The sequence below is a fragment of the Heloderma suspectum genome, chromosome 1, assembly GCF_057233095.1.
Source record: "Heloderma suspectum isolate Gila_16-S chromosome 1, 16-S_ref, whole genome shotgun sequence".
Lineage (NCBI taxonomy): Eukaryota > Metazoa > Chordata > Lepidosauria > Squamata > Helodermatidae > Heloderma > Heloderma suspectum.
Window position 1 is genome coordinate 295,261,584 of NC_139458.1, and position 14,207 is coordinate 295,275,790.

The following is a 14,207-nucleotide window of genomic DNA, read 5'->3' on the forward strand; positions in this document are numbered from 1 at the left end:
CCATGTAAAAAAAGCCCTGTGCTCCACGCTCTCAAGAGGAGCACAGAGCAGCCGAAACGGGGCATCCCATGGGGCGGGGAGGGCGGAAATGCTGGTGCAACACATCCTATGTGTCGTCCGGCAGCCTCCTCCCCCGCTCCACCGTCCCTTGGCTAGACAGCCGAAATTGGCTGTCTAGCCGAAAATGCAGGGCAGGAGAAGCATGGAGAGAACAATCCCTTCCTTGCTTCTCCTGCCCTGCATTGGATCGGCGGTTGCCTCTGAGTTCGGAGGTGGCCGCCTATCTGCATAGAATTGCTCCCTCCATGTAATACATGTTATTATGCCCCCCTTTGGCCCTCATGCCATAGTAGTGGCTTGTCTTACGCACTGATTAAAGGATCATGTAGGTGGGAGTTGGGCTCAGAGGGTGCACACCCTCAGCTGTGTGTCTTCTAAGCCCAGTCTTCTCTACTCCTATAAGAACCAGCCTGAAGGTAAGCGAGTGGCAAGCATCTTCTTTCCCTTTAGCTTAACTGCCAGTCCTGTCCAGCTGAGAGTTTGGGGATCCGCACTGCTTTCTGCTGCTAGTGTTTGCTAGCAGCATAAGAGCAGCATGCAGACATGGCTTTCCATTCCCACCAGCATGGGAGCATATGGAGGGCAGAGGGCTTCTTTATAAAAATGCAAGATTTTACTGTATAATTGGGGGACAGGGGGCTACACTATGTAGTAAGTGTGTCCCACTCCAATTTCCTTTCCTTTCCCCTGTTTTTCCTCCCAGTATGTCTGCATTAGCTATCCAGTTTATTAAAAGAGGGAGTGATAGAATTAGGAATATTTATACTACAAACCTAAACCTGGTTTACATTGGTGTAGCTGCCATGTTTCCCTAAGAAACCCTGAAAGAGGTCTTTAGCTCCTTCACAGCGTCCAACATTTCTAGGTGAAAACTTCCAAAGGGATAGCCACGTGTGTCTGTTGCAGGGATATATGGAAGTTTCATTCATGTTCAAAAAAGTGATGAAAGTGACCTGGCTTGCAACCCCAAATGTGAGCGCAGTTTTTGGAAAAAGCTCGCACATTCTTGAGCTTGCAGTCACATTCACAAAATGCATCCTTTGGGGAAAATGCAGAATTTAAATTGTGCATTTCCCTTGAAGGACACATTCATTTTCATGCTTTAATTAATGATGGGGAAAATGATGCATTTGGGTGCGCACTTGGAAAAGTGCACTTTTTTCTCATTTGAAATTGTACACTTTTCCTGTTGCAGGGGGGAACCCACGCGAGTGAGAATGAAGCAAAATGAATGTTGGGGTGGGAAAAGGAGAGCCTTGATGAATGTGAAAATTGCTAATTTGCCCATCCCTAGTCTGTTGCTGTAAAAACAACCAAGGCTGCTTCCAGATCGAAGGCTCCTAGCACTACCAATCAGAAGGCACTGTGTAGTTATTCCATCTTTTCTTCTTTAGCAGACTTCTTTTTTGGGGGGGGTAAGAAAAAAGACACAGGAAGTGGTGGTGAAACACGGGAGGGTTACAAATTGAAGACAACCTCTGGAGCCCCTGTAAAATTCCCTGAATGAGGCAGGTTAAAGGTGCGATAGAATCCTCACCTGGAAGCATCCCAAGCATCCTGTAGTGGACTAGTCAATTGATCATTGCACAAGCTTTCATGGGCTACAGTCTGGTGAAGTGGACTCCTCTAATCCACCAAAGCTTATGCCATAAAAACATTTGGTAGCAGCGGTACAGTGGTAAATTTTGAATTGCAGGCAGTCATCATGACAGTCGCCATAATACAGGTACTGTTGGTGATGCATATCAATATACCAGTTCAAGCAGTTTTCATTTCCACCAGGAGCAGGCCTTTGGTAAAGCTAATGCATCTTAGTCGCCTATTCAACACCAGGCCACCCTCAAAATACTTTCCATTACAACAGGGATCGCTCACAACAGTATATTATTGCTGGAAAAATCCATTTCCTTCCCAGTACAGTGAGGATTTCAGCTAAGCTCAGAGGGAACAAGGATACCTCAGTGGGGTGGTGGTGGAGGCAGGTGATATCATTGTCCTGCTAATCAAGAAGTCCCAGAGCTTTGACCCTGCAAATCTTGGCTCCACTACAACACCATTTGTTAGTCTTCAAAATGCTGCAGGACTCTTGGTTGTTAACATCCACAAAGTTATTTTAGGAAAACCGTAGGTAGTCAAACCACGTCAGCATCAGAGTGGAAGCATTCCCAGTGCAAAAAGCAGATGAGGATGAACTCTTAATAAACAGGATTAAGGCTACAGATTCAATCTAATACATATGCATGTACATTTGTTGCAGCCTATATTCATGTTCCATGTTTTTAAATTACAGCACCTTATGAAATATGTCCTGAGGATTATTTGATATCGATGGTCTGGAAAAGGACCCCAGCAGGGGACCTGGCATTCAATCGGTGTCCTCTTAACGCTACAGGTACTGTTTGTTTTATATGCAGCCTGCATGTTTATTATCAAATAACAGTTTTTTTCCACCCTTATATAATTTTTGAGACTGACTTTTCATCTAGGTTTCCCCAATCCTAACTAACTGTCTAGATGAAATGTGTTTAATCTGTATATTACACATTCCTCCACCCCACCCCAGTGTATTAAACAGTAATGACACTAATTGATACAGTCTAGCCAGTTTGCTAGAAATTGCGGTGCACTCTTTCACATTAAAGAATGCTTTAAAGGTCAAGCATTGCAGAGAAGCCTGAATGGCTCCTGAATGAGTGCTAATGCTTCCTTGCATGAAATTGTATTTGTGTGTGTGTGTGTGTGCTTGAAAAGAATACAGAATTATTTGGAACGGGCTTCTTTGATGCTGACTGTTGTTTCTGTTCCATAAATGTTTCTCTCTCTCTCTCTGTTCTTTGTGACTCACAGGCACCACTAGCAGACGCTGCTCTCTCAGTCTTCATGGAGTGGCCTTCTGGGAACAACCTAGCTTTGCTAGATGCATATCAAATGAGTACAGACACTTGCAGCATTCAGTAGGTGCAAAGCCAGCTTTAGTACTTGCTCCATTTATTCATTGCTAAACATCGGCCTTAATGGGATTAACTGTTTCCTCTCCAGTCAGACTTTCTGATGTAAAAGGAAAAGGAATAGGACTGGAGAGATGAAAACGTAAAACCATATAGATGCTGTTTATTGGCCTCCTACCTTTTTTTTCTTCTTCTTTTTTTATCCACCATCAGAGTTGCTGTTACTGTTAAAAAGCATTGCACAATTCTGGGTTTTTTATTATTCCCTTTATAAAATGTTTATAGGGAGTGGAAGGCAAAGAGCATATTTAGGTTTATTGTGGAACATGATTGTGAATATATTGCTAGATTTACTGGAGCTACAGAAGGACACTTTATAACTCATTCAGCACTTTAATAGCATGCTCATAAATCAGTGACACTGATGTGCCTTTCTCTCTTCAAATGTTCCACTTTGGCTGGGGCACAGCTAGGACAGTGTACAATTACCAGTGGAGATTACAAAATGAGAAATAGTAGGGAGCTTCATATGTAGATGCACTGAATGCGTTAAAAAGCTTTTTCTTCTTCTATTTTTTTCAAAATCCAATGACATGCAAACTAATTTCCCTCAGTATAAATGTACTTCTGAATTCTTTTCTTGCAAGGATTGCATTACTGCCCGTTAGTGCAAAAAGAGGTATATAAATATCAAGTGGTATATAAGTAGTTCAAATTAAGTAAGTACATCCAAGGCACATTTCTCATAGACATTCCCCTTGTTTTCATCCCCAAGATGCATTTTCCTGATACTTTTTCAGCTTTCACAAGGCCACCATGAATACTGGTGGTATTAAACAGTTCACAGAGAGGTGCTAATGCAGGTATGTGTTCGACCACTTCTTTGCCACTATTATGAGCTCAACATATCACACAACCAAGGATGATGGCGGGGGGGGGAATCCCCTGAGGCCCCCGCCCCTGCAGGTAGACCACTACCAACCTCTAGACCTCCCTGCCCTGCTGCTGTTCCTTCTTCTCGCTGTCACCATCCTCTCTGAGGGAACAAGCAGTGACAGAAGCAAGGGGAAGGGGAAGCAGCAACATTTGCGTTCTGGGCGGCCACCTGGATTGGGCTCAGTGGAAGTGGGTGAGTGACTTGGCAGGGGTAAACAGTAGTGAGGCAGAAGGGCCCCCTAACACTTGGAATGGGCATGCCCCAAAGTCCCCTAACACGTGGAATTGGCATTGCACACATTTTTAAAAAGTTCATTTTACTTTTAATTTTTGACTTAAAATATAGTCAATTCACTGTTTCTCTTGAACACATTACGAGGGCTAGATCTACACTAGTGCTTTTTACTGGTCCTGAAGTGCACTAATAACTGCTGGGGAACATTACGCACACTCCATATACTGCTTCTGTAGCATTATTTCCTACTTTTTATTCCATATGATCCCTAATACCACAGCAGATGTCCTTGCGTGTGCTACAAGGGATAAACGCGCAACAGGGATATAGTGTCACGGTGATGGGATCGTATCGATATGACATGGACTGTAGACCCGGCCTAGGTGATCATGCCTTCTGTTTTGCACTTCAGTTCGACTGATACTAACTTAGGCAAGGGCTGTAATGGCAAGCTGGGGCCACTACAGGATTGTAGTGGACTATGTGAGAACTCCTACAGAACATGCACATGGCTGTGGAATATATAAAGCTATAGGACCCGCTTACTACCTTCTACCCCGCCCAACGCTCTTCAGAGTTTTATGCCATTCAGCCAGTGGAGGCTGGTGGCTGTGATTCCGGTGGGGCTGTGATTCCATTCTGGGTTTTAGTCCGAACTAGCCAGAACTCTAGAGGAGCTATCCAAGGCACTGAACCCTGTCCCCAAAATGGGCTCAGTGCCTTGAATAGCTGCTTTAGAGGTCTGGCTGGTTCGGACTGAAACCCAGACTAGATTCACAACCCCACCGAAATTGGAACCACTGGTCTCCACTGCATTCAGCTGCAATCCTATACACACTTACACACTTCAGCTGCACACCTATACAGACTTAACTGGCAATAAGTCCCATTGAACTCAATGGGGCTTACTTCTGAGTCGACAGGTATAGGATTGCATTGTTAGTCTCTCACAAAAACTGACCTTTCTGAACATTTCATAATAATGCCCACCATCACCAGTTTCGTAGGCAGTATGCAGCTTTAGCCTTAATCAGATATGCTATTTCTTAGTAGCAAATGGGGAGCATATTCACCAGCCATGTGTCCGTTTAGTGGCTAAATAACCTACAAGAGATGAATGGAGAATAAAACTCCCATTTAAATTCTCTGTTGGCATGAGGCACTTGAAAGCCACACTAGGAAACATTTATTAATTACCGTTTTTATTTTGCCATTCAGGAAGTATATTATTATTATTATTATTATTATTTATCATCATCATCATTAATTATCATTATTGTTGTTGCAAATTTTTGGAATTTGTCTTCTAGGGCAAGGAACATAGATATTGAGCTTTTGGGGATGTAATGTTCCCAGCTTCCTAAACATGGTTTAAGAAGCCAGGAACAAGCATTAGCACTGCAAGTTCCTCTTTCATTCCTCCCCTCACACACCAGCTTCAGCACTGTGATCCTGGGCTCTTTACACCACAGACCCCCACAACATTCAAAAGGGAACAGTGGTTTAGGGTGCAATCCTATGCATGATTAGACAGAAAAATGTCCTACAACTCCCAGCATGCCCCAGCCAGCCCTGGGGAAAAATGGGATAATATGGAAAAATGTCCTACAACAACCCAGCATGCTGGCTGGGACATGCTGGGAGTTGTAGGTCATTTTTCTGTCTAATCATGCATAGGATTGCGCCCTTAATGTTGGTTTACCACTATGGCTTAAATCATAGCTCCCTATTTCAGATGTAATGGGTTTTTTAAAAAGCTAGAGTCATAGCACTGAAACCAGCATGCCAGGGGGGGAGCCAAAGTAAGCGGGGAGCACACAGCCCATGCCCATTCATGGTTTGTATAGTCTACTAAGCTGGGCATGTTACATCAGAACTGCCCCACAATGTCCACTTCCCTATGAAATTAGAAAGGAAATGAGAAAGGAAACTGTGTAGTACTTGGATGGGAGACCGCCTGGGAATCAGGCTTCCTGCCCTGAGCAGCGGGTTGGACTTGATGGTCTTGTAGGCCCCTTCCAACCCAATGGTTCTATGAATTCCTGAAAATCTGGGAGGGCAGGATTGCTCACAACATTTCCGTGGAGTAGAAAACTCTCCTCAGTCAAAGGCATATCTCCATCTAACACATTGAGAACCATGAAAGCAACAAGTGCTCAGTTATTTTTATATGTATACATACATACATACATACATACATCTCATATAACCAGGATTTCTGTGGTCCTTACAAGTTCAGGCCATAATTTTGCTTCCACTCTTCCCTCACATTATTGCAAATGCTGAGATGAAATGTAATTTGATCAAAAGAAGTCTGAGGTGAATAATGATTTGCTTCAGCTGCAGCTCATTAGAGCAGATTTCAATTTTTTCCAAATTATATTACAAGGGCTACATATCGTCCTCCCCGCCCCCCTCACACACATTCTCTCTCTCACTGAAATTAGTGCTCCAATGCTGGGAATGAAAGACTTCCTCTTGCACAATTTATTCCTTTTCCTAGACAGTTTATTATAGAAGTCAGCTGGAAAAAAATTTTTTTTTATTTTAAACAGATTCGAATGTGGAGTTATAATGTTCCACTTCCCACAAAAGCTCATTTTTTTTGCTGCTGGCCTTTGCTCCAGAGCATCCCCCGCACATCCCATTCTGCTTAACTGAGAACCAACTTGTAAACTTGCAGTTGAATACTTCATTTTTAAAAGCATCTGTCAACCAGTACTAAGTCATTCCCTGCCAAGTGCTTAATGTGCTCTCTTCTCTATTCCAGAGAGTAACACTGATAATTTGTAGCAAAAGCAACCAGGAGTGTTTTCAGGCCTAACACAGTTGTTGCTTCAGTCAGCTTATAATGCAAATACAACCTACATTGACTGCAATGGTCATTCGTATTATAGCTGCTTCTCTTCTGCTTTCTTTTCTGCATTAATAATAATTAGCCATTCATGAGAAAGAGGGTCAAAGTCAATTTAAGCCTCGTGAATATAAACATGGATCAAGTTCTGTGGAATCCTAAAGAGTAACAGTGTTTGTGGCATGTGGTTTTGTAGGCAAATGAGACTTCTGTAGTTTAGCTACTTCAGGAACTTGGTTAGGCATTCAGCAAGCAGCAGCTGTAGCACATTAACACATCCATGTATTTAAACTCTTAATCTTATTGCTGCCTTTTGCTATGCCAACAGCTGTTTATCTGTATCTTCTGGGTGCCTTTACAAAGAATACTGGAACTTTGAAGAAAGTGCTGCCCAAGCAAAGCATTCCAAGCACCACCAAATGCACAAAGATACCTATTAGGAGGATGGGAGAATATACACCCCTAGGAAAAATCCAGTTGTGCCATCATAAAAATAATATAGACAGATTTGTATGATTTAATTTGGTTGGTGTAATTCTGATTGCAAAACAGGTACTGTGTTTGGATTGGATTTTATTTTATAATTGTTCTACTCTGGTGAGCAAAATAAAGATGGTAAAATAGCCAAATTAGTCCTAAAAGTATATCAGAACTCTGAACCACCAGCATCATTTTCTTTAGTACAATGCAGCAGTAAGGATGTTTTAATTTGATTAGGAAACAGTCTTGGCTCAAACAGATATTATTAGCTTTGCTGGATGTGAGGGGAATACAGAGACCCATATTGTACCCTCTGGTTGGAGAAAAGGGTAAGTTCTGTCACCCACTTCCATCCCACTTCCTTGATCCAGTTATCAGATCCCCATGGCTGCTTTGAAGTATAGAAGAAAAATCAGGAGATCTTATAACTGATCTAATGCATCATGTTCAGTTTTGCCCAAACAAACCTCTGTCCATTCATTCAGTGCCAGTGGTTTAATGCAGAACAAAACCTATCAGTGTTGGATTATTATTTACAGTGGCTCCAGGCTTTACATAGTAACCATGTTTGCTAAGGGTATGGCAAAGATGTTTATCTTATACAAGCTTCAGATAAATGTGCCCAAGTAGGCTTGTGTACAGGGGCATTTAACGATGTATCTCTGTTGTCTACAGTTTGTGTTTGTTGCAGGAAACACCAGTGTAAACATGGCAACACAATTGCCATTTAGATTGTATGATCCTTGAAACAGCAACTGGTCCTCTTATGCCCTGTAAAGTGCCATGCACACTGATGGTGAAATAATAATAATAATAGTTGTTGTTGTTGTTGTTCAGTTGTTAAGTCGTGTCCGACTCTTTGTGACCCCATGGACCATAGCACGCCTGGCCTTCCTGTCCTGCACTCTCTCCCGGAGCGTGCTCAAGTCCATATTCATTGCATCAGTGATGCTATCTAGCCATCTCATCCTCTGCCGTCCCCTTCTCCTTTTGCCTTCAGTCTTTCCCAGCATCAGGGTCTTTTCCAGAGAGTTTTCTCTTCGCTTTAGGTGGCCAAAATATTTGAGCTTCAGCTTCAGTATCTGTCCTTCCAATGAGCACTCCGGGTTAATTTCCTTTAGGATGGACTGATTTGACCTCCTTGCTGTCCAGGGGACCCATAAGAGTCTTCTCCAGCACCACAGTTCGAAAGCATCAATTCTTTGGTGCTCAGCCTTCCTTATAGTCCAGCTCTCACAGCCATACATTACTACCGGGAAAACCATAGCTTTGATTATACGAATCTTTGTCGTCAAGGTGATGTCTCTGTTAATAGCCAGTGTTAATCCTATATTACAGCATAATTCTCTAGGCTTCATCCTCTAATTAAGTGGTTAAAGCAGGGATAAGCAACACACAACCTAAAGGCCCCAAATTGACCAAAAATCATGAAAAAAATGGGGTGATGGTATCTGTAATGACTACGGGTAGCCAAACGGGGCAAAATAAGTTATAAGTTTTTGGCACTCCATAGCTGCTATGTACACTTTCATCTATCTATCTATCTATCTATCTATCTATCTATCTATCTATCTAATCTCAGCACCATGTGTGTGAGTGTGTGTGTGTGTGTGTGTGTGTGAAAGAGAGAAAGAGAGGGAAAGAGAAAAAGATGTCCCCCAGACCTGCTGAAGTTGCCTACCCGTGGCTTAAAAGAACCAGTCAGGAGTTAGCATCCCTGCAATAAAGTTGTGTGTGATGGCAAGATGCATAAAGATAGACAGGAGTGGAGGAAAATTCAGAAATTGCACCCTCTGGCCACTGAAAAGTTCACACCTCGACATCCTCTGGTTTCTCAGATTTAAGTTGGTGCTGCCATCCAGGGATGGGTGAAAATTTCAGTCCAGTTTGGTTTTGATAAGAATTTACCAAAATATGCAAAGCTCTCCATATTTGACACAAAAGAACCTGAGATTTAAAACATTTGAATGTGGGAGTGACCAAAATTGACAGATTTGTCCATCCAGGCCAAGAGTTTTGTGTGCTTTGTTCTTAAAAGTATTTGTTTGAATCCCTGTGTATTCAACCATGTTAGTGTTTAATTAGGGTCATCACCTCTGTTTTCTGATGGACTCCTCTTCTTTTTTATTATTAATATTTTTATTGTGATTTTATCGTGATTTTAACAAAACAAAACAAAAAGGAATTGTGCAGAAAAAGGGGGAAAAGACAAGAAATTACATGCATAGAAATATCAATATTCCATTAAATACAACATTCTGGAAAACAAAACAAAACAAGGTATTATGCATAAGCTTCAAGAAAAGCAGACCAAATATCAATATATTCATCCATTTGCAAGAGGCGCCTACATACCACCCATCCAAATATTGATAACGTTGTTAGGTCTTCAGTCCATTGCATTATAGTAGGTGAACATTTATCCTTCCAATGTTATAATATCAGTCTTTTGGCTGTCCAGAGGGCCCAGAAAATCCATTTGTGCTGACCATATATTTCTAAGAAACTGGTAAATAGTTTAGAAGAACATGTACATCATTCAATATTAAAAAGTGTTCCAGCACAAAGTTTATCTGTATTATGACCTCCTCCCCAAAGGAGTTGACTACTGAGCATTGCCAAAACATGAATAAGAGAAGCATTAGGTGTATTATATCTCCAACAGTTATGCGAATTAGACAAACCCTTATTAAAAAGACTTTGTGGAGTCCAATAAACCCAAAAAGATTTTTTGCTGAATAAGGCAGAGCCTAAGATACATAGATACTTCAGGTACAGCTGCTAGAACCACAATCCATTGATTTAGGCAAAATGGGGCATTCCAATTCTCTATTCCATTCCTGTCTTAGACTCTTGGTATCATATTTATTTAGTGATGACAAGTATTTAATTGTGGGTCAATATGACTGATCAGCCACTATCCGTGCTTCCAATGACAATGGAGACTCTGAAGCTGTAAAAGCAACCAGACCAAATCTAGATTCCAGCAAGTGTTGCAGTTGCAAGTGTTGCCATTCATATTCACAGGTAAATTGTATTTAGCTTGCAGATTAGAGAATGACAGAAACTCGTCATCTGGACCCAATAATTGATCCAAGGTAAAGATCATCTTATCCATCCATGGCTGCCATGAAACATTTTCTTCCCATTTTTAAAGCTGGATTTCCCCATAAAGTCAATTGAGCATAAGAGAATGGATCAAGGTGTAATCAACATGATATTATATGCCACACCTCTCTAACAGTTGGAATTGTGGGAGGGGGATTGTCTATTCTAATATGCTGAGAACCTAGTGCCATCCATTTGGAAAGAGGATCCAAACAGAAGGATTCCAGAACTGACCAGGGTGGAAAATCTAACTGGACAGGAAAAGACCAAAATTTAGTACAGGTCAATAAGTAGGTCTGATGGTATGAAGCCAGGTCCAGAAAACCAAACCCACCTTCTTTAATTGGGAGTTGCATCCGTTTCAAAGATATTCATGGTAGAGAGGAACCTACCCAAAATTTATGAAACAAAGCAATACGTTTTTTGAAATATTTGCCAGGTATAAGTAGAGCAATCCCACATATAACACAAACAGTCTGAGGTATATTAATCTTTAGTGTGTTAACTTTACCCCACAAACTCAACTTTGACGATGCCCATTATCTATATCTCGTGCGATCTCATTCAATTTTAGTTTAATCAATTGAGATATGTCTCTGGGAGTAAGTATTCCCAGGTAGGTAATAAAATCAGGACTCCTCATCTTTTAACAGCTACATGGCAGGCAGGTACAACACGGTCCTCTCCATGCTGGAAATAGCTGTACCTGTTGAATTTAGCCGGTTTCATTTCAGTTCATTTTTAAGAATGTACTAAAATTTACAAAGTTCTTCATATTTGGGAGAGAAAGAACTTGGGATTTTAAGAAGTTCAAATGTGGGGAAAAGCAAAACTGACATATCTGCCCAGTCCGACTGCTATCTATCATCTGTCTGACTTTCAACAGTCTTTATATGAAAGTGCTAATGGTACAATGTAGAAGACAGAGTTCATTTGAAGTACACTCAGTGTGTATAACCCCCAGACTTAGTTCCCTGAATAAGAAGACCCATCTGTTTTAACTCCAGGCTATATGATGTCTGTCACAAAATATTTTGTAAAAAACACAAACAAACCCAAGCCTTTCAGAGTCCCCATTCTCCTACCCTATGATTCTTCCTCTTGTCACCGTACTTTATATAGAGAGAAAGAGCACAAAAGCTTAAAGACATGCCCTATGGTTAAACGGGCCGCGGTGGCTTAGTGGTTAAGACGCTGAACTACAGACTGGCAGGTCAGCAGTTCGAGACCCGAGTGCTGCGTGACGGAGTGAGCTCCCGTCTTCAGTCCCAGCTTCTGCCAACCTAGCAGTTCGAAAGCAAGAAATTGCAAGTAGATAAATAGGCACCGCCTCGGCGGGAAAGGTAACAGCGTTCCATGCACCTCGGTGTTCAGTCATGCCGGCCACATGACCACGGAAGCGTCTTCGGACAGCGCTGGCTCTTCGGCTTAGAAACGGGGATGAGCACCGCACCCTAGAGTCAGACACGACTGGTTGGGGACACCTTTACCTTTTACCTTTATGGTTAAACAACAGCAGCAGGCAAATTCTTCACACAACATTCCAGTGTCAGTAGAATTAATCATAGGTAATTGCAGTATTAAAAGGCAAGACTTAAAAAAAAATCATATAAATGCTGTAAAGGAAGGTTTAACTTTCCTTTCCTCAGTGCAATCCTGATAAAAAATCACCCCTGCACAGCAAATTAGCCACAGAATTTAAAAGCTTCCATTGGCGCTGATGGGAGCTTTTCCCCCCGCTAATTGCAGCGAGGGGGCAATTTTATCAGGATCATGGCGGAGAAGGATTAAACCTCCCCTCCCTGTAAGCTGCAGTTCTGATTCAAAATGGACAGACACACACAGGGCTTACTATTATTGTTGTTATTATTGTTGTTGTCGTTGTTGTTATTTTAATGTCACATGACGCTGCAGGTGATACATTTAATATCATGTGTTCCTAGGCCTTAAAGCTATAGGGGCAGTTGAGCTTTTGGAGTTGACGCACCTGTAGATGCTATGATTGCTAAATGGCACCGGCAACAAAGACATAAAACATTGTGCATTAGCAGTCACATCCATAAAACAGCTTCCACAGCAGAAAGGGTTGGTAAGCATTATATGATATTAGATCATAAAATATTCACAAATCCATTTTCTAAAACTGTTTAGAATTTTGCATGCGCACAGTGCAGCTTTCTATATGAAAGTGCTATATTTCATGAGGAAAGCTTCTCATACATCCATCTATATTACTAGTGAGTTTAAGATGCAGCATTATTTCTTCTCACATACTGTGCTTTTTTGGCACTAAAGCAGAAAAGTTAGGGTAAATAGATGCCACAGAAGACAGGGCTGCTCGGCCTACAAGAGAGAAAGTGGTAGTTACAGTGTGGCAGGTCATAGTGCCAACAATCCTTTTCTATACAACTCTTAAAGGTAAAGCCCTGTTCTCTATTATTGAGAGTTAATAATAGATCCCCAAGTCTACTAGTTAGCTGTGAAAATATAGTTTTGGTTAATATGTTTAAATAGTGGCCAAGGAGGAGTCCATCAAATTATGGGAATGTATAATTTGGTTGTATAACCAAAGAAATATGGTTGTAACAGTGGGCCACAGCCAAATGGGTAGGTGAGTGCTAACCTATTGGAAACTGTGCTGCATTTTCACCGTCCTTAGCTCTGCTTCATCCAGTCCACATTCATTTGCCCCCTTGCCTTGGTCTTTAGCCTCATCTGTCCCCAGCCCCCTCGTTTCATAAGAACATAAGAGCTGGTGTTCTACTGTAAAAATGCTAAATCTAATGTTTTCTAGATAAAGTTAGTGTCGTATAGTGGTTAGGACTGTGTCTAGGATTGGGGAGACCTGATTTTGAATCCCCACTCATTATCATCATCCTCCATTTAATTGTATGCTAGTTTTCCATGGTAAACCATGCTCAAAGCAGCTCACAACAAAATCAGAAAAGTTTACATGATATATTATTATATTATTTAAGAAATATATACCCCACTTTCCCCCTCCAAACAAGGACCTGCTCAAAGCAGTTTTCAAAATGTAATAAGCATAAAAACAATAACCATAATTAAACCACATTGACAACCACCTAAAGGCAGCAGCAAAGACAAAGAAATGAAGAACCCATACTAGCAATAATTAAATAAAACTTAAGCAACAACAGAACCAAATGCTTGTTTAAAGGGAAACGTCTTCAACTGCCTGTGGAACACAGATAAGGAGGAAGATAATATAGCAACATTTCAAGATACTTCACTAACAATTACAAGACATAACAAAATTTAAATAGCAATACAAATATTAATACACTAATCAGAACATCTCATGAATAAATGTACGCTACAATTAAACAATCCACTAATAATTCATACTAAGGCAGAGTGATAGAAATACAAAAACACATTCCAAATGGCATCTTATCCAAAACTAAGTGTTGTCCCTAGCAACACCTCCTAAACAAGACTCCACCCTGATGGTTTCTAGGCACTTTGATCAGGAGCAGCCTTTGTCACTGGCGTTGGCCAAGGGTCAGTGTCAAGGGTAGGCATGGTTGGGCACTTGCCAAGGGCTCACAGCCCAGCAGAAGCC

General features: G+C 41.4%; 1 protein-coding gene across 2 annotated transcripts in view; it reads left to right on the forward strand.

Moving 5' to 3' along the window:
* The window catches only part of ADGRB3 (adhesion G protein-coupled receptor B3), a 703,006-nt gene that overhangs the window by 293,666 nt on the left and 395,133 nt on the right, over window positions 1–14,207 (forward strand). For both annotated transcript variants that reach the window (XM_084826875.1, XM_084826876.1), the window contains 2 exons: window positions 2,351–2,452; window positions 2,908–3,014. In XM_084826875.1, the coding sequence (XP_084683001.1) occupies window positions 2,351–2,452; window positions 2,908–3,014 (209 nt within the window). The remainder of the gene's footprint in view (window positions 1–2,350; window positions 2,453–2,907; window positions 3,015–14,207) is intronic.